At 38.7% G+C, this 24,195-nt stretch overlaps 1 protein-coding gene across 3 annotated transcripts; it reads left to right on the top strand.

Moving 5' to 3' along the window:
• The first annotated feature begins 230 nt into the window (after positions 1 to 230).
• On the top strand, positions 231 to 23,598 carry si:ch211-230g15.5 (polyhomeotic-like protein 2). Of its 3 annotated transcripts, XM_051940382.1 has the most exons (13): positions 231 to 879; positions 3,496 to 4,123; positions 8,346 to 8,498; positions 10,150 to 10,236; positions 12,010 to 12,217; positions 12,969 to 13,593; positions 13,654 to 14,345; positions 15,709 to 16,025; positions 17,483 to 17,648; positions 18,452 to 18,563; positions 18,754 to 18,874; positions 21,073 to 21,385; positions 22,886 to 23,598. In XM_051940382.1, exons 2-13 carry the CDS (start codon positions 3,515 to 3,517, stop codon positions 23,038 to 23,040), a joined length of 3,558 nt encoding a protein of 1,185 aa, XP_051796342.1. In that variant the 5' UTR covers positions 231 to 879; positions 3,496 to 3,514; the 3' UTR covers positions 23,041 to 23,598. The 3 variants fall into 3 exon arrangements, with proteins under 3 accessions (XP_051796342.1, XP_022060262.2, XP_051796343.1); XM_022204570.2 differs by having other exon boundaries at positions 12,969 to 14,345; XM_051940383.1 differs by lacking the exon at positions 10,150 to 10,236 and having other exon boundaries at positions 12,969 to 14,345.
• The last annotated feature ends 597 nt before the right edge of the window (positions 23,599 to 24,195 follow it).

The following is a 24,195-nucleotide window of genomic DNA, read 5'->3' as shown; positions in this document are numbered from 1 at the left end:
AGTATTATGAAGTACTATGGTAGAGTAGTATTGTGCAGTAATCTTGTAGTATTTTTACAGTAACACTGTGCAGCAGTATTGTGTAGTACTGTGGTGTAGTGCTATTTTGTAGTACTATGTGGTAGTACTGTGTTGTAGTATTATATTGTAGTAGTTTTATGTAGTACTATGTTGTATCACTATATTGTAGTAGTATTGCATAGTAGTTTTTTGCAGTAGTATTACATGCTGTATGATGGTGTGTGGGTCCTCCAGAGCTCTGAGTGGTGCTGTATCTGTCTGTGTCTGTATCCGTGTCTGTTTCTGTCTCCGTGTTTCTGTGTTTGTGGATCTCCGTGTGTCTGTTGCTAACAATCCTCCTTCCATCGCTCTCCTCCAGCAGCGTACCGACCAGGCCCCTGCAGCCGCTGCACGGTGGCCCCGAGCCGGCCTGATTCCCGCCGCAGAGCCGGCAGGTGAGACGGCGGAGGATCGGCGGAGGACGGCGGCCGAGCGGAGAGCACCGCGGGAACGAGCCCCGAGGATGTGGTGAAATCCCGGACAAAGTGCGACACACACACACACGGACACACGCACGGTTCCATGCACACGAGAAACGGGCCCGACGCGCACCGCAACTTTGCGTTTGTGTCCGCTGTGCGCAGCACTGGAGGCGGATAGTCTGAGATTATTGTCTGGGGAAGAGTGACGCGGTGCTGCGCTGTCAGACGAGGAAGTGAGGCTCCAACACGCCCAGCGGAGCCCAGCGGAGCCCGAAGACCCGCCGAAGCCGCCCAGACCCGCTCAGCTCCCCGCGGCGGCTCCTTCTCCGACATGCGCCCCGGTTCGGATGGACCGCAGCCGGACTAACCCGCAGGACGACGCCGAGCGGAGCAGCAGGTAGGGCGGCCGCGGGGACGTGACAGCTTCCCAAAACGCAGGAGGCCTGTCTCCATCTTTCTTTTCTGAGTCACATGCATGATCTCTGGCCTGGACAGATGTCAGCATCTGGGGCTTTTATTCAGACCCCAGGTCGGATCTGCACCTGTCCGCAGGAAGCTGGACGTCAGAGGATCGATACCGATGATCGATCAGCAGCGTGACTAATCACTTATTCACGCACAAGTGGCTCAAATTCTGTTTCCAGCTGCTTCTGTGGGATCATTTCGTGTTTTCTCGCAGTAAACTGAATGTATTGGAGTTTTTAAAGCATTTAGCAGAACACACCTGTTTATTCTAACGTTTACTGGCACAGTTGATCAATACAAAGATCAATAATGAAGCTACAGCACATTTATTTACACATCTGACACTACAACTGTGAACTACAAGTACTCCTGTACAGCATCAGTATACTGAGTACAGATACTACAGGTGTACTCATAAAAGTCCACTGATGGGATTTTTTTCTGGTTTTCTGAATATTTTTGAGTTTATGGAGGATTTTAAAGACAAAACAAGACATTTAAAGACGTCAGATTGAGCTCTGATGCACATATTTTGCTATTTGTTGTCAGTTTATATGTATTTAAGAAGACCGCAGTTGGGTTTATCAATAAAAAGTACATTAATAATCATTTTTAGAAGAAATTATGCACAGATCTGACACTAAAAGTCTCTTTTCTAAACATTATAGTGAACTACAAGTACGATAGGATCACTATATTGAGTACAGATACTACAGTTGTACTCATAAAAGTTCACTAACGGGATTATTTTCCGATTTCTTTTCGCTTTTCTGACAGTAAACTGAATATTTTTGAGTTATTGGATGATTTTAAAGACAAAGCAAGACATTAAATTGAGCTCTGATAGACATTTTTTGCTTTTTGTTGTCATTTTATATCTATATAAATGAACCACACTTGGGTTAATCAGTAAAAAGTTCATTAATAATCAATTTTAGAATAAATTATGCCCAGATCTGTCACTAAATGACTCTTTTCTAAATATTATAGTGCACTACACTTATAGTAGCATCACTATAGATGCTACATTTATACTCACAGAAGTTCTCTAATGTGATTATTTTCTGTTCTTCATGTTTTCTGGCAGTAAGTTGAATATTTTTGAGTTTTTGGATGATTTTTCAGACAAAACAAGACATTTTTCATCTTTGTTATTGTTTCTTTCCTCGTCTTTGGCTGTAAAACAAACAGAAGATCAACACTTTGCATGACTTTTGCACAGATAGTTTTAAACAAATGCAGAATACCACACATGTAGTTTGAACTGTGATATTAGAGAGAAGTAAATCATCGGATAAATCCACAGTTAGGCACGTTTAATCAGTGCTAAAGCTCATCTGTCATTAGCATTTTATTCATTAACTCACTGTTTAACTTCTCCTCAGCCAAAAGAAAGACATTTTTCACTGCTTTTCTTTTATTTTTCACGTTTCCTGGAGAATTTCGATGAATGAGACTTGAAAGAAAAGCAGCTAAGAGTCCAGTGTTATTAATTTATTAATTACACACACAAATTTTTAAAATCATAAATATATGCCTAAAAGAAGAGAAGAACAACAACAATAAATGTTTTTCTTTTTCAAATACACAAAAATGGAAAACAAATCATGAATAATTTTAATGAAAAACAAGAAAAACTGTCTTTTATTAACGTACAAAAATATTTAAAAAAATCAGAATTCGAATGAAAAAGGAGAAAAATACACATTGCTTCTTTCTTAAATACACCAAAAAGTAAAAACTAATCAGAAATATAAAAAAATATTTTTAAAAAGATGAATATTAAAGCAAAAATTTAAATAAAAGCAATTAAAGAGCTTTTTTAAAAGAAAAAAAATGTTAAAAAGTTTTTTAAAAAATCCAATTACTATGAAACAATCTTCTAGGAACATCAAACACATGTAGAATAAATAATGATTGATTTATTTTTATTTACTATATTTATTTTGTTTTTCAGTGTAGTTCAGAGCTGAAGATGAATGTAGAATGATTTATTTATTTTATTCATATTTATTTATTTATTCTTATTTTCAGTGTTGATCAGAGCTGAAGGATGAATGTAGAATGATTTATTTTATTTATATTTATTTTTCTTATTTTCAGTGTAGTTCAGAGCTGAAGGATGAATGTAGAATGATTTATTTTATTTATATTTATTTATTTTTATTTATTTTCCGTGTTGATCAGAGCTGGAGGATGAATGTAGAATGATTTATTTTATTTATATTTATTTATTTTTTCTTATTTTCAGTGTTGATCAGAGCTGAAGGATGAATGTAGAATGATTTATTTTATTTATATTTATTTATTTTTTCTTATTTTCAGTGTTGATCAGAGCTGGAGGATGAATGTAGAATGATTTATTTTATTTATATTTGTTTATTTTTTCTTATTTTCAGTGTTGATCAGAGCTGAAGGATGAATGTAGAATGATTTATTTTATTTATATTTATTTATTTTTTTCTTATTTTCAGTGAAGTTCAGAGGTGAAGGATGGATGTAGAATGATTTATTTATTTTATTTATATTTATTTTTATTTATTTTCAGTGTTGATCAGAGCTGAAGGATGGACCGGGACTCGGCCCGGCAGAACCAATCAGAACACGGCGAGGCCACCAATGGGAGCAGCCCTCCGACTGCCGCCACGCCCGACCCCTCCACCCCAACCACGCCCACCCCGCCTCGCCTCACCCCCAACCCCATGCTGCTAGACTGCCCCGCCCCCACACTGACCCCCACCACCTCCTCCCCCCCTCCCCCCCTCACCCCTGCCCCCTCCGTCGCCTCCTCACACGGGCCGAAGGCGGCGGTGGGCGGAGCTCCGTCCCCCCACGTCCTCGTTCCCGCCCTGCCCAAACTCACCTCCACCGCCTCCCCCGCCCTGCGGACCTACTCCCGCCCCATCCTCCCCTCGCCGTCCACCAAAACCTCCCCTCCCTCCTCCTCCTCCTCCTCTGCTCTTCCTCCATCCTCCTCTTCCTCACCTGTTGGAGCTTCCACCACCTCACCACTGCTCTCTTCCTCTTCCACCTCTTCCTCTTCTTCCTCTCCGACACACTGCAACACCACAAAGACCTCCACCAGCCTCACCAATGGCAACACCAGGCCCGTTTCCACGACGACCTCCACGCCGATCACGCCCTTCCACACGCCGGCGAGCCCACCTGGCAGACAGGTAACGACCTGAACTCTCCCCGTTCCTCTGCTCCTGCCACATTCTGACTCACTGCAGGTTCATTTTTCACCCTTATGGACACAGAGCAGCCACGTTTAGAGCAGAGAAGACTCAAAGCGTCCTACAACAACAGCTTACATTTCTTTTTCACAAAAACTTCCTAAAAATGGAATCGACATGTCCAACGTTTTACCAAGTTCCCAAACATGTTACTAAAGCTGAAAAAAAATGGTGACTCAACATATTATAGATATTTGAGTTTCACCATGCTGAATGTATCTGCAACAGTTTTCTCCTCTGTTCACTGTTTCTGAGCCATGCTGCTTTTATTTTAGTGATTCATTAGCTTTGATTTTCCTCTCAGTGTCTCTAAACCATCTGAAACTTCTCCAAAGTGACATCAAATGTGTCCAAAGCAATGAAAAAATTCAAACTGACTCAAGAATTGTCCAAAATAACTCAAAAACTGTCCCAAATCACTTAAAACTAGTTCAAAGTGACAATCTTTGAGTCAAAAATAGACAATGCGAGACATTTTTAGCAGATTTTTGTCATTTTGGATGAGGTTTAGTCCAGTTCTAAGTCTCTGTTCATCACTAGTAGGAAGATGTTTCACCATGCTGAATGTATCTCCAACAACTAGCTCCTCTGTTCGCTGTTTCTGAGCCATGCTGCATTTGTTTCAGTGATCCAGTAGCTTTGATTGTGTCTGTCAGTCTCTCTAAACCATCTGGAACTTCTTCATAGTAACATAAAATTGTCCAAACAACTCAAAATTTGTCCAAAATAACTCAAAAACTGTCGGATATCACTGTAGCCCTATAAGGTACAGTCAATTCCAGACATTTTCAGTACAAAAACTCGCTAATATTTTATTTGTAAATAAAAATATGACGAGAAATACAGGGAATATTGGACACGCAGCGCGAGGTGCATTTCCTTGAAAACGACCTATTTGTGGATTTTATACCGACTTCAAGACATGTTTTGGACAAAATAGTTTACTGGCTTGTTTCGTCTGGATGTCCAAGGTTGGATTATGGCCGTTTTTTGTGGAATATTTTCATCTGTGTGTAATAATGAACCCGGAAATGTGAGTCGCGCTGTGTACGTTGAAGCCGTGTATAGAGAACGGATGGATGGATATTCGTTGTTTGTCGGACAAATGTGTTTATATTACCTGCTGTGGTAATCACATCTGAAAGTGGTTTATACCGGCGGATTCATCAGAATCTAAGCTTTCCATCGGCGTATAGTGTTTCTATCATCGAGTTGGCAGTGTTGTTCTATTTCAAAGAATGCTTATGCAGATATCAAGACGGCCCTAGTTCAAAATTACCATTTTCAACTCATTTCGCTAATCTTTTCATCGTGCAGGACAAATTTAATCCAGTTCTAAGTCTCTGTTCATCACTAGTAGGAAGATGTTTCACCATGCTGAATGGATCTCCAACAACTAGCTCCTCTGTTCGCTGTTTCTGAGCCATGCTGCTTTTGTTTCAGTGATCCAGTAGCTTTGATTGTGCCTGTCAGTCTCTCTAAACCATCTGGAACTTCTTCATAGTAACATCAAATTGTCCAAACTAACCCAAAATTTGTCCAGAATAACTCAAAAACTGTCGGATATCACTTTAAACTAGTTCAAAATTACCATTTCCAAGTCATTTCGCTAATCTTTTCGTCGTGCAGGACAAATTTAATCCCGTTTTGAGTCTCTGCTCATCTTCAGTAGAAAGATGTTTCACCATGCTGGATGGATCTCCAACAACTCGCTGCTCTGTTCACTGTTTGAGCCGTGCTGCTTTTATTTATTCATTCGGTCGGTTTGATTTTCTCTTCTTGTTGATTTTTCACCACATGCCTGTTGGTCACAGCTGAGTCTCTGCCAAAGAGTGCAGACTTTTTGTTATTTGACAGAATCCGTTTGCTGCAGACGGACCTCAGATCTGCAGTATTAATGTGACTTTATGAGTCTGAATGCTGGAGAAATGCTGGTGTTGGGTCGTATCCGGAGCTGTGTGGGTCAGTGTTTGCGTCACTGGTTGGTTTCACAGCTTCCTGTGTGTTTGTTTCATCTGAAGACGTTTCACATCCTCACACTTTGTGAATAAACATGTAGCTGAAGCCACAAACACCTTCACAGAACAACACGCATGTAGAGCTGCTGCTGCCTGGTTTATCTCTATGCTGTACCGTGGAGCTGCTTCTAATACCGTTTAACACTCCAGACTTTATTTGCCGTTACAATTTCAGCTCCAGATTGGAAAAACAGCCACAAGTTTTAAAAGATGCAAAAATACACAGTCCACGTCTTTGCTGTTGAATTATTGCATTTTGACTAAAAAGTTGTCATGTTGAACAGAATTTAAGTCATTTTTAACTAATTTAAATTGAGTTTTAACGGTTTTTGAGTTATTTAGGACAATACTTGAGTCAATTTGGAGGTTTTTTTAATTGCTTTGGTCAAATTTTGGGTAAATTTGGACAATGTTATGTTACTTTTAGAAGTTTCAAATGGTGGAAAATCAAAGCTACTGGATCACTGAAACAAAAGCAGCATGGCTCAGAAACAGTGAACAGAGGAGCTAGTTGTTGGAGATACATCCAGCACGGTGAAACATCTTTCTACTGATGATGAACAGAGAGTCAAAACTGGACTGAATCTCATTCAAAGTGACAAGAAAAACCTCCATAATGACTCAAAAGTTGTCATTTTGAACAAATTTTAAGTCTCTGAACTAGTTCAAAGAGACTTAAAATTTCAACAGTTTCCAAGTTATTTTAGACAATCCTTGAATCAGTCTAGACACTTTTTCATTACTTTGGATAATTTCTTGGTCAAAAAGGCCAATTTTATGTTACGCTGGAGAAGTTTCAAACCATTTTGGACAATTTTAGACTGACAAGGAAAATGAAAGCTACCACATGACTAAAATAAAAGCGGCATGGCTCAGAAACAGAGAACAGAGCAGCAAGTTGTTGGAGAAACATTCAGCATGGTGAAACATCTTTCTACTGATGACAAACAGAGACTCAAAACTGGATTAAAACTCATCCAAAATGACAAAATTCTTCTAAAAAATGTCTCAAATTGTCAATAATGACTCAGAAATTGTGATTTTTAATTAGTTTAAAGTGATTTTCGACATTTTCCAAGTGATTTTTGACAAATCTTGGATCAGTTTAGACGTTTTTTTGTTGTTGCTTTGGGCAAATTTTGGGTCAATTTGGACAATTTTATGTTACTTTGGAAAAGTTTCAAATGGTTTAGAGACACTGATATGACAATAAAGTCTACTGAATCACAAAATAAAGTCAGCATGGCTCAGAAACTGCGAACAGAGACGTGAGCTGTTGGAGATACATTCAGCATGGTGAAACATCTTCCTACTAGTGATGAACAGAGACTTAGAACTGGATTAAACCTCATCCAAAATGACAAAAATCTCCTAAAAATGTCTCACATTGTCTATTTTGACTCAAAGATTGTCATTTTGAACTAATTTTAAGTGATTTTTTTGACATTTTTTGAGTTATTTTGGACAATTCTTGAATCTATTTGGAATTTTTTTCCGTTCCTTTGGACACATTTTGGGTCAATTTGGACAATTTTATGTTACTTTGGACAAGTTTCAAATCATTTGGGACTATTTTAGACTTGATAGGAAAATAAAACCGACTGGATGAATAAAATAAATTCACCCTTGCTCCAAAATGGTAAACAGAAGAGGAACTTGTTGGTAAAAATATTGTACATGTTGAGTCCAGGTTTGTCCAATTTTTGTTAAGAAAATAATTAAACTCAACTTTTGCTTTTTTTTTTTTTTTAAAAATGCACAAAAGTCATTTCTGAGTTCTCTCTCCTATTCATGGTCTTTGTGTTTCCATAGAGGTGCAGGATTTTATATTGCATTGAAAAATGAAAGAAAAATGTGAGAGGAGCAAGAAAAGCCCTGAAGTCTTGACTAATCATCTCTATTAAAAAGACTGATTTTGGTTGGAGAAGTTTTTTAAATTACAAACAATTCAGTCTGAGCTGCTAATTGATCCATTTTATAGTGAAATTATGGAAATATCTTAATTTTTGTGGATCAAAGCACAGTATTTTCCTCATTTCCAGGCTCTGTGCAGGCAGACATGCTTCACAAACATGACTTCCTTCCCTTGACATGAAATAAAAAGACGTTCTTTCCCTGCCTCTCCCCTAATGCCTCTGTTTCAGGTGTCTCAGTCTCACCCCGTGGGCTCACCTGGTCTTGCGCGAGCCAATCAGAGCCCCTCACCTGTCAGGCCGAGGGTTTCCCAGCAGACCCTGCTCCTGGGAAAAGGTCTCAAAGGATCTGGGCAAGACCAGGTGCTGCTCAGAGCCCAGATGGTAAAAGCACCGTTGCACATATAAAAACCCACATTTGCATAGATTTCCACATGCAAAGAAGAGCAGCCATAAAGACAGCCCGTTGGACGGATTCAGGAAAAAACGAATCTTAGCTCCAGTTTCAACAACAAACCAGAAAAGTCTCCAAATACTAAACACACAGACAATATAGTTAATCACATAACTGAATATAAACAGGGACTGTCATTTAAATGCACTGTGTATCAGGAAAAACCTTTTGAGATGTTGAAATACTCTAAAAAAAATACACTTTATTTTCAATGCAAATTTAGCACAGAGGAGCTTCTACGAGTGCTTCACAAAACAGGATTCAAAAGAGAAGCAAGTAAAGACAATAGTTGATTATAATTTTAAAAATAAGCTATAAATAAATAAATTGCAATATTGATCAATTTAGTAAAATATTGAACATTTTTGAATAGTCATTTTTTTATAGATATAATGATCACATTTGTTTTGTCTAAACAGAATTTAATTAAAAATGATTGGTCATAAAACCACTATAAAACTGCACCGTTTTTCAAAGCACCTTAATATACCAGTAACTGTTCAAATGAATGCATGCAACAGTTTGTTTGTAGACAAATTTAAATCAATTAACAGTCTATGCCATTACATTAGCTCATAAAACTAAAAATAGAACTTTAAAATGCTTTGTAAATTGTATAAAAATACAAACTACAGGTCTAAGTAATGTACCAAATGCAGATTAATCTGCCTTTCTAGAAACTAATAATCCTATTTGTAGTTAATGCAATGCAACTGCTTACAAATAATATTAGCTTCTTGCTACCAATATGCTAATTGACTGAGACATTGTGTTAGCTTACAACTAATGTAGTTACTTAATTATATGCTAACTGCCATATAAGTTACATTAGCTTACTACTTAGCTTACTACCAAGGTTATTAGATTAGCATTAGTCTGAGATATAAGATTATAATATTGCTATTAGGAATAAGCTAGCGATACTACTGATGTATTTTGTTAATGATATGCTAACTCTTGGCTCTAGAAGTAACACTGACTTATACTGCTAGGTTAATACTTTCCTTACTAACATACATTGTAAGATTAGCATTAGCCTTAGGAATAAGCTAATGATACTAGTGATGTATTTTGTCAATGATATGCTAACTCTTGGCCCTAAAAGAAACATTACTTCAGTGCTGTAGGTAGTAAGCTAATGTTACTAATGCAGTTTGCTAATAATACGCTAAACGCCTTTGAAACATGATTAGCATACTGCTATTGGTTTTAAACTAACGCTACTTCTGATGCATTTAGTTAATGGTATGCTAAAAATACTAATTGCAGGTCTTGAAGATGTTGTTTTTTGGACTTTTCTTGTTGAAAATATTAAATTGCAACACATTTCTAAATCTCCAGCTGCGTTTTGTTGTTGAAGTCATTAAGCGTCACAGACTTCTTCATGCTACCCCTCAGCTAGCTAAACTTCTCAGAATCTTAGGCTACGTTTGAGCAGCAACAACTCAAAAACTATTAAACAAGTTTTTGCTTTCAAGACAGCAGCGGACTGAAGGAAAAGCTTCAGTTTTAAGGTTTTTCTGCTTTGCTTGTTTCCTGCTTCACTCTCTTTACTTTCGGTTTGTTCTGATCTACCTGCAGCTGATTCTTACATCTGCTATGCGACCTGCCCAGTCCTCTTCTTCCTCCTCCTCCTCCTCCTCCTCCTCTAACCCCGCCTCCGCTCAGGTGAGCAGCCGAGCATCTTCCTGTGTTCATGCATCACCTGCCGCTACACCTGCACAGCTTCACATTGCTGCATTTCTGCACAGTTGTTCCTTACAGCGCTAACGTGGTGGTTAATATTTCTGACCAAAAAAGCATCATTTTTATTTTCATGTATGACAACAAACACCAAATCCTCATATTTGAGAGCATGAAATGAGAGAATGTATGCATTAAATATTTAATATAGTTGCCCAATCCCTCCTTTGATTGACCACTTAACTGTTTCAGTTCTGTTCACCTCCAAACAATAATGCAATGAAAAAAGGCATGCTAAAAATTAAATCCAAATAGCCAATAACAGTATTTCTTTTTAAGCTAAAGTATCAATAAAGGCTGTAGCGAGCTTACAAATTAAGTCGGTTATTGAGCTAGCCACAGCTGTCAAAGTCGTAAATTTGTTAGCTTAGAGTTTCTAATATTCTAATTGACTTAAACGTTGCATTAGCTCTCAACTAAAGTAGTTCCTTAATGATATGCTAACTGCCATATCAGTCACATTAGCTTACTATTTTTTCTAATATTTCTACAAATGTAGCTGCTTAATGATATGCTATCTGTCTTAGAAATAATACCAGGTTACTACTTTCCTTACAAACACATGTTGCAATATTAGCATTAGCCTCAGGAATAAGTGATGCATTTTGTTAATGATATTCTAACTCTTAGCTCTAGAAGTAACATTAACGTAGTGCTATAGGTAATAAGCTAATGTTACAAATGTAGATTGTTAATTATATGCTAACTGGCCTAGAAACAACACTAGCTTACTAGTCTTGGTATTAGGCTAACGTAAGGGCTAATGTAGTCAATGAAGGACATGCTAACTCTTGGCCCTAAAAGTAACATAGCTTCAGTGCTGTAGGTAGTGAGCTAATGTTACTAATGCAGTTGGCTACTAATATGTTAAGCGCCTTTGAAATATGATTAGCGCACTGCTATTGGTTTTAAGCTAAAGCTACTTCTAATGCATTTAGTTAATGATATGCTAACTGCCTTAGAAGTAGCCTTAGCTCGCTACTACAGGTCATAACCGTTAGCTCTAATTGTAGCTTTTGTAAAAATAGAAAAACACACTTTTTCTTGCATTTTTGTGTTTTTAACTTTAAAAATATTCTGTCACAAAGTATTTCATTCAACATTTTACTTAAAGTACAAAAGAAAACATAATAAAAACACCAAAGGTAAAAGCATGAGTTATGCACAATGGTCATTTCAGAACAAAATGTGTGCCATATTTATGGAAAATTATTTTTGGATTATTATTATTTTTGATTATTTTATCTTCTGCTGAGTCACTTGTGCGGTTTCACTCCAGAATCAAGGAAAGTCTTTTTTTCACCTGTTTGATTTATTTAAAATAACACTTGTCTTCTTTCTGCTCCCTTTCATTCTAGTTTGGAGAAGTTTGTATTTACACATTTTTTTTTTTATTTTACAAATGAATGAAATAAAGGATATTTGTAGCATTATTTTGAATTTGCAAAATAAAATTATAATAAATCTATTGGAGAAAAATAGAAAGTGTTAATAGGTAAGTATAAATTATTTAAAGGTTTCTTTCCACTGCTGTCAGAAAGGCTTTATCTTTGTCACTGCACCACATTGCTCCAACATACCTGCTGCACCTAGCAACAGTTGCTAAGCTATGATTGGACGATTTGCATTTGGAGGCGGGGATTAGCCAACACCTGTACATGTGAGCTCTAACTGAGATGTTTTTCGTCTCCCCTCCAGCTCCAGAGCCTCACCCTGAGGCCTCCTCCCCCCGGGGCCCTCACCATCCCCCCGTCCCTCCGCCTGAAGCCCCCCACCTCGGCCCCGCCGCCCCTCTCCCGCTCCCATGCCCCTCTGTTCCCGCCCCTAAGGCCACGACCACAGCCCAGCGCCACGGCAACGGAGAGCCCGGCCACGCCCAGTCGCCACCTGTCCGTCCCACCTCCAAGTAGGTCCTCACCTGGGTGTCATGGTGTTAGTAATTAATTTATGCTTCATTTTGCTGGATGACAAAATCAAAACACAAGTGTTTTTCATCGCCTAAAAATGAAAACCAAGATGAAAAACTGCATTTATATAAACCTACAGATGAATTACTGAGGATGCTGTACTTTCTGATGAATGTTTATTTTTAATCATCTTTGTGGTAGAGTATAAACTGTACCTCAAAATACAGCTAATTATTATAATTAATAGTAGTACAAGCAGTGATAAAAGAAGTACATTACAATATAAACAATAAAAAATTAGATGAAAAACTGCCTTTATAAAAATCTAAAGATTAATCTGATGCTGTATTTGCAATTAAATGATAAAAATGTCTAAATTTTTACTGCCTTACCTTTAATTAATGTTTAATTTTATATTCTTTTCAGAAGACTATAAACTGCAATTCAAAATACATTTCATTATTATTATTATTAATTGTAGTAAAAGTAGTAGCAGCAGTGACAGAAATGCAGTACATTGCAATATATACATAGACATAAGATGTAAAACATCATAAGCACACCTACAGATTAATCAAAAGGAACACAAAAGACACAAAATTACCACTAGACACACAAAATGACCACAAAAAAACTCAAAAAGATTCACAATGACTACAAAATGACCACCATAGTGATTTTTTAATTTTACTAATAGGTTTCTTCTCCTGGAAATGACGTAAACAACTGAGTTTCTTCTCCTTTTCTCAGCTCTCTACTCTCCGGTCCGAGCCGTCCCTCTGAGGCCCAGACTTCATTCTCCAAACGGCCACCGGGTGGCGTCGCCTCGACAGACTTCCAACCTCCAGCCGATTGCCGCCGCTCCGTCCAGTCAGGCCTCCACCGTCAACCGGCCGCTGGCTGGTTTAAAGAGCTGCCCATTGACTCAGACGGTGCTCGGCCAATCGCAGCACAGCGCCTTATCCGTCGCCAACCCCCTGTCTGCAGCGCGACAGCTTCAGATCATCGCCCTCAGCTCAGGCCGGCAGCCGCAGGCAGGAACGTTTGCCCACAATGCTGTTACAGCAGCGGCGGCGGTGGAGTCGCCTGAACTTTCCAGCCAATCAAAGAGGACTTCAAGCAGCGACGATGCGCTTCCTCTTCCTCCAAACCCCTCGTTGCCAAAAACCAGCTCACCTCCGTCGCTCCTGAGTCCAGCCTCGCCTCCGAGTCAAGCCGGACCTCAAACTCTGACCCTGAAAGGAGACATGAAGGAGGGCGATGAGCAGCGAAGCCGAGCGGGGAGACCAGTAGTCCGAGAGGAGAAAGATCCGAGGCCAGGAGTCAGAGAGGAGAAAGATCCGAGGCCTGGAGTCAGAGAGGAGAAAGATCCGAGGCCGGGAGTCAGAGAGGAGAAAGATCCGAGGCCGGGAGTCAGAGAGGAGAAAGATCCGAGGCCTGGAGTCAGAGAGGAGAAAGATCCGAGGCCGGGAGTCAGAGAGGAGAAAGAACTAAGGCCAGCTGTCCGAGAGGAGAAAGATCTGAGACCTGGAGTCCGACAGGACAAAGATCCAAGGCCGGGAGTCCGCGAGGAGAAAGAACTAAGGCCGGAAGTCCGAGAGGAGAAAGATCCGAGGCCCGGAGTCCGCGAGGAGAAAGATTTGAAACCCGGAGTCCGAGAGGAGAAAGATCTAAGGACGGAAGGAGACGACCAAAGAGTGAAGGAGGAGAAACCAGCCGAGAAGGAAATCAGTCCAAAGGAAGCTGAAGACGATCAGATGGAGGTGACAGAGGAAGGCCAAAGCAACCGAGAGCAGAGAGAGGAAGTCGAGGAGAAGATGGAAGAAGGAGATGATGGAGAGACTCCAATGGACCAGTCCGAGAACCCAACCGACTCGGTTCTCATGTATTCCAATCCAACACCTGACACTGTTAAAGACTCCAACGTGGAATTAAAACCCACCCTTTCTGCTGCAGTTCCAGCCCAAACTCCACTTCCAGTACCTCCAGTACCACAAGTACCACCAGTAACGGTATCCGACATCTCCGTCCAGAATCAGAGGCTTCCAGAACCTCATCGAGACCTGCAGCCAGTCGGTCAGGAGGACTTCTGCGAGAACATGTCGACTCAGTCCGACAATCAGTCAGGTAGCTGCAGCCACAGTGTTTGACGGAAGTTTGTATCGTTGACTAATGTTCAACTTTATCATCTTTTTGAGAGAACGTGAACTGTAACTCTGGTTTATACACGACCCGGTAAAAGTTTGGACACACCTTCTCATTTGATGGTTTTTCTTTATTTTCATGACTATTTACATTGTAAATTCTCACTGAAGGCATCAAAACTACGAATCAGCACATATGGAATTACATAGTAAACAGAATGTGAAAATGTCAAAACATGGCTTCTATTTTAGATTCTTCCAAAATTACCTTTTGCTTTGATTACTGCTTTGTACACTCTTGACTCAGATGAACTTGTCCTCAGCGGCAGAGGAGACTCTTGGTCTTTCATCGTAGTGCTTGACGATTTTTGCGACTGTACTTGGGGACTTATTCAAAGACCTTGAAGGTTCCTGGGTAGTTTCTAGATGGTTCTTGGAGGATTCAGTCAATGTTTTTACAATTTTCCAGAGTGACTGACCTTCAGTTCTTATAGTAATGATGGACTGTTGTTTCTCTTTAGCTGATTGGTTCTTGCCATAATATGGATTCTAACAGCTGTCAAATACGGCTGTCAACTGTGGACCAACCTGACTTCTGCACAACACAACTGATGGTCCCAACCCCATTAGGAAGGCAAGAAATTCCACAAATGAACCTTGACAAGGCACAGCTGTGAAGTGAAAATCATTTCAGGTTCTACCTCATGAAGCTCATGGAGAGAAGGCCAAGAGTGTTCAAAGCTGTAATCAAAGCAAAGGGCGGCTACTTTGAAGAGTCTAAACTATAAAACATGTTTTGACTTATTTCACATTACGTTTACTACATAATTCCAGATGTGTTCATTCATAGTTTTAGGGCCTTCAGTGAGAATCTACAATGTAAATAGTCATGAAAATGAAGAAAAACCATAAAATGAGGAGGTGAGTCCAAATGTTTGACTGGTACTGTAATTTTACAGATTAATCATCAGTAGTTTTAATTACTGGAGATACTGTATTTGCGATGTAACTGTCTTGTCTTTGATTAATGTTTAATTTTATCTTTTTGGGAAACTAAAGTTTATTATTACTATTAATAATAATAATAGTAGAAGTAGCAGCAGTGATAGAAGAAGTCAACGTAAAAATAAGATGAAAAACTGCATTTTTATAAACCTACAGTTTACGTATTAGTAATTTCATAATCATAAACTGGATATTTTCAATGGTATCTGGTAGATTTTAGTTTGATGCATTGAATTTTTAAGAAAATGTCCCATCCGTTGAATTTTGAGTTGTTTGAAGGACACTCAGAAATGTGATTTTTTTAAATAAAACCTTATTTTACTGTTTTTTCCTGTTTCCAGCATTGTCCAGCCTCTCCTCCCAGTCTCCCCCATCCTCACCCTTCATCACCCCTTCAGTAGAGCCGCCTCAGACCGCCCACCCCACCGACCTCAGCCAATCACAGCGCGACGCCGAGAGGAACGACGATCCGGTCAGTGAATCGCAGCACCCGACTGAGGCAGAGGCGGAGCCCCTCGACCAATCGGAAGACGAGTCAGAGAGTTTCGGCCAATCGCTGAGTGGCCCCTGGGAGCCGAGGGCGTGGCCTGAGGGCCGGCAGGTCCTGACTCACCTGGTGGAGGGATTCGTCATCCAGGAGGGACTGCAGCCTTTTCCAGTACGTTCTACGTCCTAGTGAAGAAAAAACACAACAGAACGATTAAATGATGTCACTGATGTTAGCCACAGTTAGCATTTCTGTTCATGTTTTCACTGTTTTGTTAAATTACTGATAGTAACTAGTAAAATCACTCAAAAAAGCATTTATTTACATGCAAAGCAAACAGGCCAAAACTGTAAATAATATCAGCATCATGCATTTTATAATAATAATAGTACATTTTTATTTGTAATTCACTTTATATTTAGGCAAAATCTCAAAGTGCTACATTAAAAATATAAAAGGATAAAAACAAAACATGCAGGTAAAATAAAAATTTAAAAAATGGAAATTTTTAAATGGAAATTATTTATTTTACACCATTTGGCAATAAAATTATACAATTTTTTATTTTTAAAACTGTTTATAGAAATATTTTACACATATATATGTTCATTTTTAAGAGATAAATTATATATATATTCAGGATTTAAAAACTGTAAATTATTTTAATATTTTTCCTGTTTTGTTCAATTACTGATAACTATTAAAAGCATTGAATTTATTTGAATTTACATGTAAACTGTAGAAGAACCAGGCTGTAAATAAAATGCATTTTACATGGAAATTTGTCCTTTTACGCCATGTGACTATAAAATTAAACTACTTCTTTACAACATTTTAAACAGTAAAAAAAGTTAACTGCAAATATTTGTGATTTGAAAAAAATGCTCTTTGTAAAAGCCAAAACCGTAAACAACATCAACATCATGCATGGCAGACAATCATTCATTCTTTTAAAACATTCAACTTTCTTTTTCTTTTTGAGTTTTTGAAACGGTAAAAGAAAAAAACTGGTTTTCTAAATATTAACATCAACAATAAAAAAATTAATTTTATTTCTGTTAACTGCAAAAAAATGGAAAAAAAATTAGAATAAAATTTTAAAAAATAAATGAAAATACTGTGTAAGATTATGTATATTAAGCAATGGCTTTAATTGTTATTAAACAGATTTTCTCTTTCTATTAAAAAATATGATACACATGAGAAAAAACAGTAATTAAGATGTTAACTGTAAAGATCGACTAATAACATTTGTATTTTTAGAAATTATGTCATGTAAAATTACAATTTAACTCCATTTAAATCATCTAAAAACAGTTATTTTACAAATATCTGCATTAAATCAAAGTAAAAGTCTATATACTGAGGACTGAAAAATGAGAAATAATCTTCAAACGGTTTCTGTTTTATTCAACTGTTGTTGGTTTCAGCTTCATGCTGGAAAGTTCACGTTTCATTGGCACTTTTCTTGGGTTCCTCTGTTCTTTACTCACCGTTATGGAAGTCAAACATTTTCACATTTTCTTCACATCTCCTTTCTCGTGTGTTTAAATGTAGACTGAATATAAACATATGTGGTACAGGAAGTGGAACTGCAGCGTATTTACCCGTTTGCTGGTCGTTTACAGGTGAACCGCTCGTCACTGCTGGTCCCAGATCAGGTGACCAAACCACAGGAAGTGAACGGGACCAATGGGAGAGCGGCGTTACCTGTGACGGACACGATAAAACCAACTGAGCACTCCACGGACTCAGACGAAGAAGATGGAGGAGACACCGACGATCCTGGGACCAGTAAGACGTTAATTACAGGCTTAAAACTAGCTTAAATTAGTTTAGCATTTAGTTACATTTTAAGTGATGGACTACGTCGTTATACAACAACCAAACTAGCCCACCATTTCACATTTCTGAAACAAAACAAAACACACTGTATTAGTCATTTTTAGATTATTAAACACAGCACTACATTCAACCTGACAATAAATCCATTAACTGCCACAGAAGTCTTTGTCATGGTGCCCCTTTACTCGCTAAACTCCCACAATGCTCTCCGGTTGCCAACGTGAACTTCCTGTAGTTTAATGAGCCTCCTCTGGTCTCTACAGCATTAAACAGTGAGAAGCGCCACCTGGTGGAACAACCAGGTACTACAGCTGATCTGTGATGCATTTACTGACATCATGTATGTAGAGAAACACGTTGTGGAGCCACATTAGACCATAAATACTACATTTCAGACGGTGTGCTACTACAGATTTAGGTACCTGATTATCTACATAACACTAAGGAGAAGAAATGCAGTTCAAACACTGGATTAATTTTAATAACTTTAATGTACTTTAAGTGTGTATTATGCAGTAAAAAACCTAATTATTGACTTAGATCAAAGCTTGATCAGGACGTCCCTACAAAGTGTTTTATCTATTGAATGAATTAGAATTGATCAGGGAACAATTATTCTGTTTCTGGTGAATCTGTCCTTCATGTGTTGATAATAATAATAATAATAATAATAATAATAAGTGACGTTGCAGCAGCAGTTTGTGTGGTTTCAGATCAGATTATTTGACCGTGGTCTTGTTTTCGGTCCTCAGGGTCGAGCCAGCGGGACCGAACGGTGCTTCACTGCCAGTTCTGTGGGAAACGAGGCCACGCCCACAACTTCATGCGGTCCAAACGCTTCTGCTCCACTTCCTGTGCACGCGGGTGAGACCTCCTTTCATTGGCCGACAGAGCAGACAGGAAAGGGGCCGTCGTGGCGTCACGTGACCCGGGGGGTTTTGCCGTTGCGGTGGCAGGATGTGGTCGTGGGGCTGCGTTCAGATGCACAGGTGCAGATAAGAGTGTGAATCCAAGCAGCACAACCAGGAAGTTTCAGCTCTTCTCTCTCCGCCAGGTTCAACGTCCGGCTGACGAAGCGTCTGCGAGCTCTGAGCGCCGGCAGTCGAACCGAGAGGCCTCGACCGGCGCTGAACCGAGCCGAGTCGGTACCGGGGAAACCCCTGTTACTGCGGCTGGTAGGGACCTTGAACGCACCACCACTTAAACCCAGCAGAAGCACCAAAAAGACACTAAAATACCGTCATACCCAAATCCACCACTTCAGATCTGCTACTACATAATAACAGTGGAATATTTTATTACAAACTGATTGATATTTTAAATACTTTCCAAGATGGAGCATTTTTAAAAGTTGCCCTTAGAAGTTTGAACGACAAAATCTGACGAACTAGTAAAGCCTGAAATTTCAACTATTATGTCAAACAAGTTTTGTAACTTGTCATGTTTTTCTTAAAAACTTAACAATGGTTAATTAATTGATTATATAATATTCTAAACGTCATTCAGTGACACAGAAGTCTTTGTCATGGTGCCTCTTAGCTAGCTAAACTCGTCAGACTTTTAGGCTATGTTTGAACGACAGTATCTCAGGAACTATTGAAGATAAAAACCTGAAATTTCCACTGTTATTTCTCATCTCTACTGTGACTTAGAATCTATAATATTGGACAAGTAGATAAAATAGTCTTGGATTTAGGGCGAGTTAAAATATGTTTAAAAGAAGAAATTAACAACAACAAAAAAATATGACAGACCTCAACTAGACTGAACTAAATGAAGCTGCAAGTCACAATAATACATAAAAGAGAATAAAGAATTCTTTTAATATGAAATCCTTGGTCACAAATATGAAAAAAGTTTTTTTATTTGAACTTTAACAGCTGATGGAGCAGGTCTGACAAATTCTAGAACAAAAACAAAAATATTTTTAGTTTGATCCAAGTAGAGTTTAAAAGTGCTTTTTAAAATATAGTTAAGAATTAATATTTCAAATTAAGGACATATTTTTAATTTCATGCTTTTATCTTTAATAGTTCCTCAGATATTGTTTAATATTCTCAAATTTTATTGTGATAAACGTGCTGAAAGTGGGACATTTAGCTTTTATATATAGCAGAAAATATTTGACATGAGAAGCAAAAATCTCACAATCATCTTTGTAAATATCCAGATTTTATGCTCTAAATGTTTCCGGCAATCAAGATTCAATTAATCTTTTAGTAGTTTGACAAACATGTAAGCAGGGTTTCAGTCATTTGTTTTTCATTAGTTTTAGTCAACGAAAGCGAAAAACATTTTAGCATAGTTGTCATCAGTGTTATTTTTGAGATTGTTTAAAAAATAAATCAGCTTTTGCCATCTTGGCTGAGCTGAAATACGATCTCAGACTGTCTTTGATTGACCATAAACTGATCAGAAGATGGAATAACCCCGAAATATTAAACAGACTGAGAGCAAATCCTCGCTTCCTGAAGTAAAATGTTTTGTTTCTGTTGCAAAAACCGTCTAAAGCAGGTGGATTATGCTTTTAAATTAGCCCCTGGTTTCGTGTGTTAGTCACAGAAATGAGGCAGAAGTGAGAAAGTCTTGATTTAGCATGCTAGCAGCGTTAGCAGATGAAATCCTCCAAACTCACCTAGAGGGTTTCTGATGACGGAAAAGTTGTAAGAAAGAGAAGGTCCTCCTGCAGCAAAGTCCCACATTTCTGTTTGTTCAGCTCACCTCAGTCCTCTCACACACCTGTAGGCTGAACAAGCACAGGTGACTGATGGGAAGTGGAGGGATGTGTGGATGCTCCTAATTAGCAGAAGATTTCAAAACTGTCTTTAATATGCAGCATTATGTTACTTAATACCCAATATAATCCAATATCTAATACAAACACAGTGAAATAAAATACTTTTACGGGTTCTGCTGTGATTAATGCGACGTTTTTGGTAATTCCTTAAAGACAACATACCAACAGATGGTAACTTTTAAACGAAACATGACAAAAAAAAGATCGATTTTGATTAAATATTGCAATTTTTAGCTCATATTTGATTAATTTTCCAGCGAGAACTGTATGTCACACATGATTAGTTCAAGGACTGTTGGAAATTTGAAAATCAGAATAATATTTCACCTTTACAAGTTCTTTATTTGATTAATTTTGCATTTTTGGTGATTTTTTGAAAAACGATGTGTCTCACAAGTTTCAAACGGTCAATGACAGCTGTATCAGTCACAGTACTTTCACTTTTTAAGTGTATTTTTAGAGTTTTACTACTCTAATGGAGAATTTTTACATTGTCTTGTTGATATTACTGTCACAAAGCAAACGTTTTAGGATTATTGTTTCAAGGATAACCCTCCTTATCTTGACTCCCTCCAGCCTCGGGACTTGTGGAGCGCCGGTCGCCGGGAGAAGGAGGGAAAAGAGAAACCGACGGCGGCACCGGAGGAGGAAGACGAGGAGGAGGAAGAGGAGGACATGGGCAGAGGCGGCGAGGAGGAGGACGATGACGACGGAGGAGAGGAGGATCCTGCCGTCGCCATGGCAGCCAGGATGGAGCGGCGGGCGGTCCGGAGAGCTCGGAGGGCATCGGCTCCGGCCGTCACCACGACGACGCCCACCTCCACCTTCAAACCGGCGCCGTCGCAGTGGAGCGTGGAGGAAGTCAGCGCCTTCATCCTCACGCTGCCAGGTCAGTGCAGAACCTCCGTCAAGCTGTCGGTTTGATTTACGCCTTAATCTGCAGCAGATGACGGCGTCTCAATTAAACGTTACGCAAAACAAGCGCTGAAATGAAACCGCCGAGTGAAGCAACGCTCATTCTCTAAACCACAGAAACATCTGGAGCAGAAAACAAACACAACGCACATCTGCAGATATGGGAACAGTGCTGAGGCTTTCAGGCGCCTTCTTCATATTTAACTCGTCCCACCCAGAGAGAACCAGGAGAAACCCGCCATGCTTTCTGCTACAGTCCTGATCTGACAACATTTTGCTGCAAAATAAACAGCTGGAATACTTTGGTTTTAAAAACTGATATTTTATAGTTCTGTTAAATTACAGATAAAATCTAAAAAACAATCCCAGAAAAAAAAACCATGAATGTATATGTTACCTGTATAAAAATATATGATTTTAAAAAAGTAGATTAGGGCTAAAAAATATAATTTAAAGCTAGCTATTAAAAAATACTTTCAAAAACTGCTATTTTCCAGTTTGAACCCAGTAAAGTTACAGAAATAAACTGAATTTTCATGTTATCTGTATTTAATAAACAAATAAACCCAAGCTTAAACTTTAAATAACATCTGCATAAAATATAAACATCTGTACTAAAGTTTTTCAGACTCGAGATCAAACATTTAGATTCTTTACGATCTAAATTAGAAAAGATTAACGGCGCCATTAACATCAAGAGTGTTTTTGTAATTCCTCTTGCTGCCCCTAGGGGGCAACAAAGTTCCACTATAATGTGGAATAAAACCTGTGGTATGATCTGTGCAACCTCTCATAACATCATCCTGATGTCCCTAAACGCCTCGTCTTATTGTCCCTAAACGCCTCGTCTTATTGTTCCCGAACGCCTCGTCTTATTGTCCCTAAACGCCTCTTCTGTTTGTCCTAAATGCTGCATCTCATTGTCCCTGAACACCTCGTCCTACTCTCCCTAAGCACTCAATCTTACTGTCCCTCAGTGCCTTGTCTTTTTGTCCTACTGTTTCTAGACGCTCCGTCTTATTGTCCCTAAACGTCTCGTCTTACTGTCCCTGAACACCTCGTGTTATTGTCCTAAACGCTTCGTCTTATTGTCCCTGAATGCTCCATCTCATTGTCCCTGAAAGCCTCGCGTTACTGTCCCTGAACGCCTCGTCTTTTGTCCCTAGGCACTCTGTCTTACTGTCCCTAAACACCTCATTTTCTTGTCCCTGAATGCCTCATCTTATTGTCTTCTTGTCCCTGAACGCCTCATCTTTTTGTCCCTAAACGCCTCGTCTTATCGTCTTACTGTCCCTAAACGCCTCGTCTTATCGTCTTACTGTCCCTAAACGCCTCGTCTTATTGTCTTCTTGTCCCTGAACGCCTTGTCTTATCGTCTTCTTGTCCCTGAACGCCTCGTCTTATTGTCTTCTTGTCCCTGAACGCCTCGTCTTATCGTCTTACTGTCCCTAAACGCCTCGTCTCGTCCCTCCAGGCTGCAGCGACGTGGCCGAGGCCTTCCGGCTGCAGGAGATCGACGGCCAGGCGCTGCTGCTGCTCACTGAGGACCATCTGATGACCAGCATGAACATCAAGCTGGGACCAGCCCTGAAGATCTGCGCCCACATCAACGCCCTGAAGAACCCCTGAGAGGAGAAGGAAGGAGGACCAGAGAGGAGCACCAGAGAGGAGCACCAGAGAGGCAATAAGGAGACGCTGACACCAAGGAGGACAGTAAAGTCCATCAGAGACTGGAGGTGTTGGGAGGCCTTAGAGGACGGAGTTTCAGACCCTCTGACTGTAGCAGGAGACGCCGGGGGGTTTTGTACTTTGTGTATATTTTACATGCCGTCGGAGAGTGTACATTTGAAGCTATTTCATGAAGGATTTTGAACATTTAATATATGAAATTTGTCTATTTAGTTTTTTTAGAGCGTGACGTCGACAACAGATCTATCCTATCGTAGCTCCATAACCAGTGTGTGTCCGAGAAAAACCATGCTAACGATGATAATACGTAGACTTTGTAAGTGATTAATGAAAGTTTAATGTTTTATATCACTATATTCTGGACAAAAACATGTCTGTGGATTCAAAAAAGAGACAAAAAAAAGAAGTCACTATCAGGGTAGAGGCCGGTGTCTTTGATCGTCACATTTTTATGGTATCCTGCTTGAAATTATTTAATAAATGAACAATTAATCAAAATGAAGTGTTGATGTTGTTGTTTGGGATCAAATGAATCTGAAAAAATGTGAGTTTACAGGTTTTACTGATTGTTCTTGTTTTGTTAAATTACAGAAAAACATCAATTTATATTAACCATAAAATATCCCAAGCTTGTAATAAACATCCACATCAAGAATTTGCATTTTTTAAGTATTATTTTTTTATTAATTATTATGAAAGCATTGAACTTTAAAAGTTTTTTTTTTTTTTTACATACATGGCACTTTAAATCTGCAATGGAAAAATTGTTATTTCACAGATATGTTATTTGAAAGAAAAATATGTAAATTATAAATCATTTTTTAATGTTATTTTATAGATTATTTTGTTATGTTCTATTAAGTAAATATTAATTTATATTTTGGCTGTTAAAAAAACAACAAAACTGTGAAAAACATCCACATCAAAAAGTTACTTTATTACTTTATTCTGTTTTTTTTTTACAGCCTTTTACCATAAAATTACATTTTCTTTTTTACTGTAAATCAGCAGAAATATTCTAGTTATTTTACGGGTATTTGCTGTTATTTTTCAGTTTTTCCTGTTTTGTTAAATAATACAAAATAAAATTTTGTT

This window comes from Acanthochromis polyacanthus, chromosome 20 (assembly GCF_021347895.1).
Source record: "Acanthochromis polyacanthus isolate Apoly-LR-REF ecotype Palm Island chromosome 20, KAUST_Apoly_ChrSc, whole genome shotgun sequence".
NCBI lineage: Eukaryota > Metazoa > Chordata > Actinopteri > Pomacentridae > Acanthochromis > Acanthochromis polyacanthus.
Note: the sequence above shows the minus strand (reverse complement) of the source record. Positions and strands in the feature narration are given on the sequence as shown.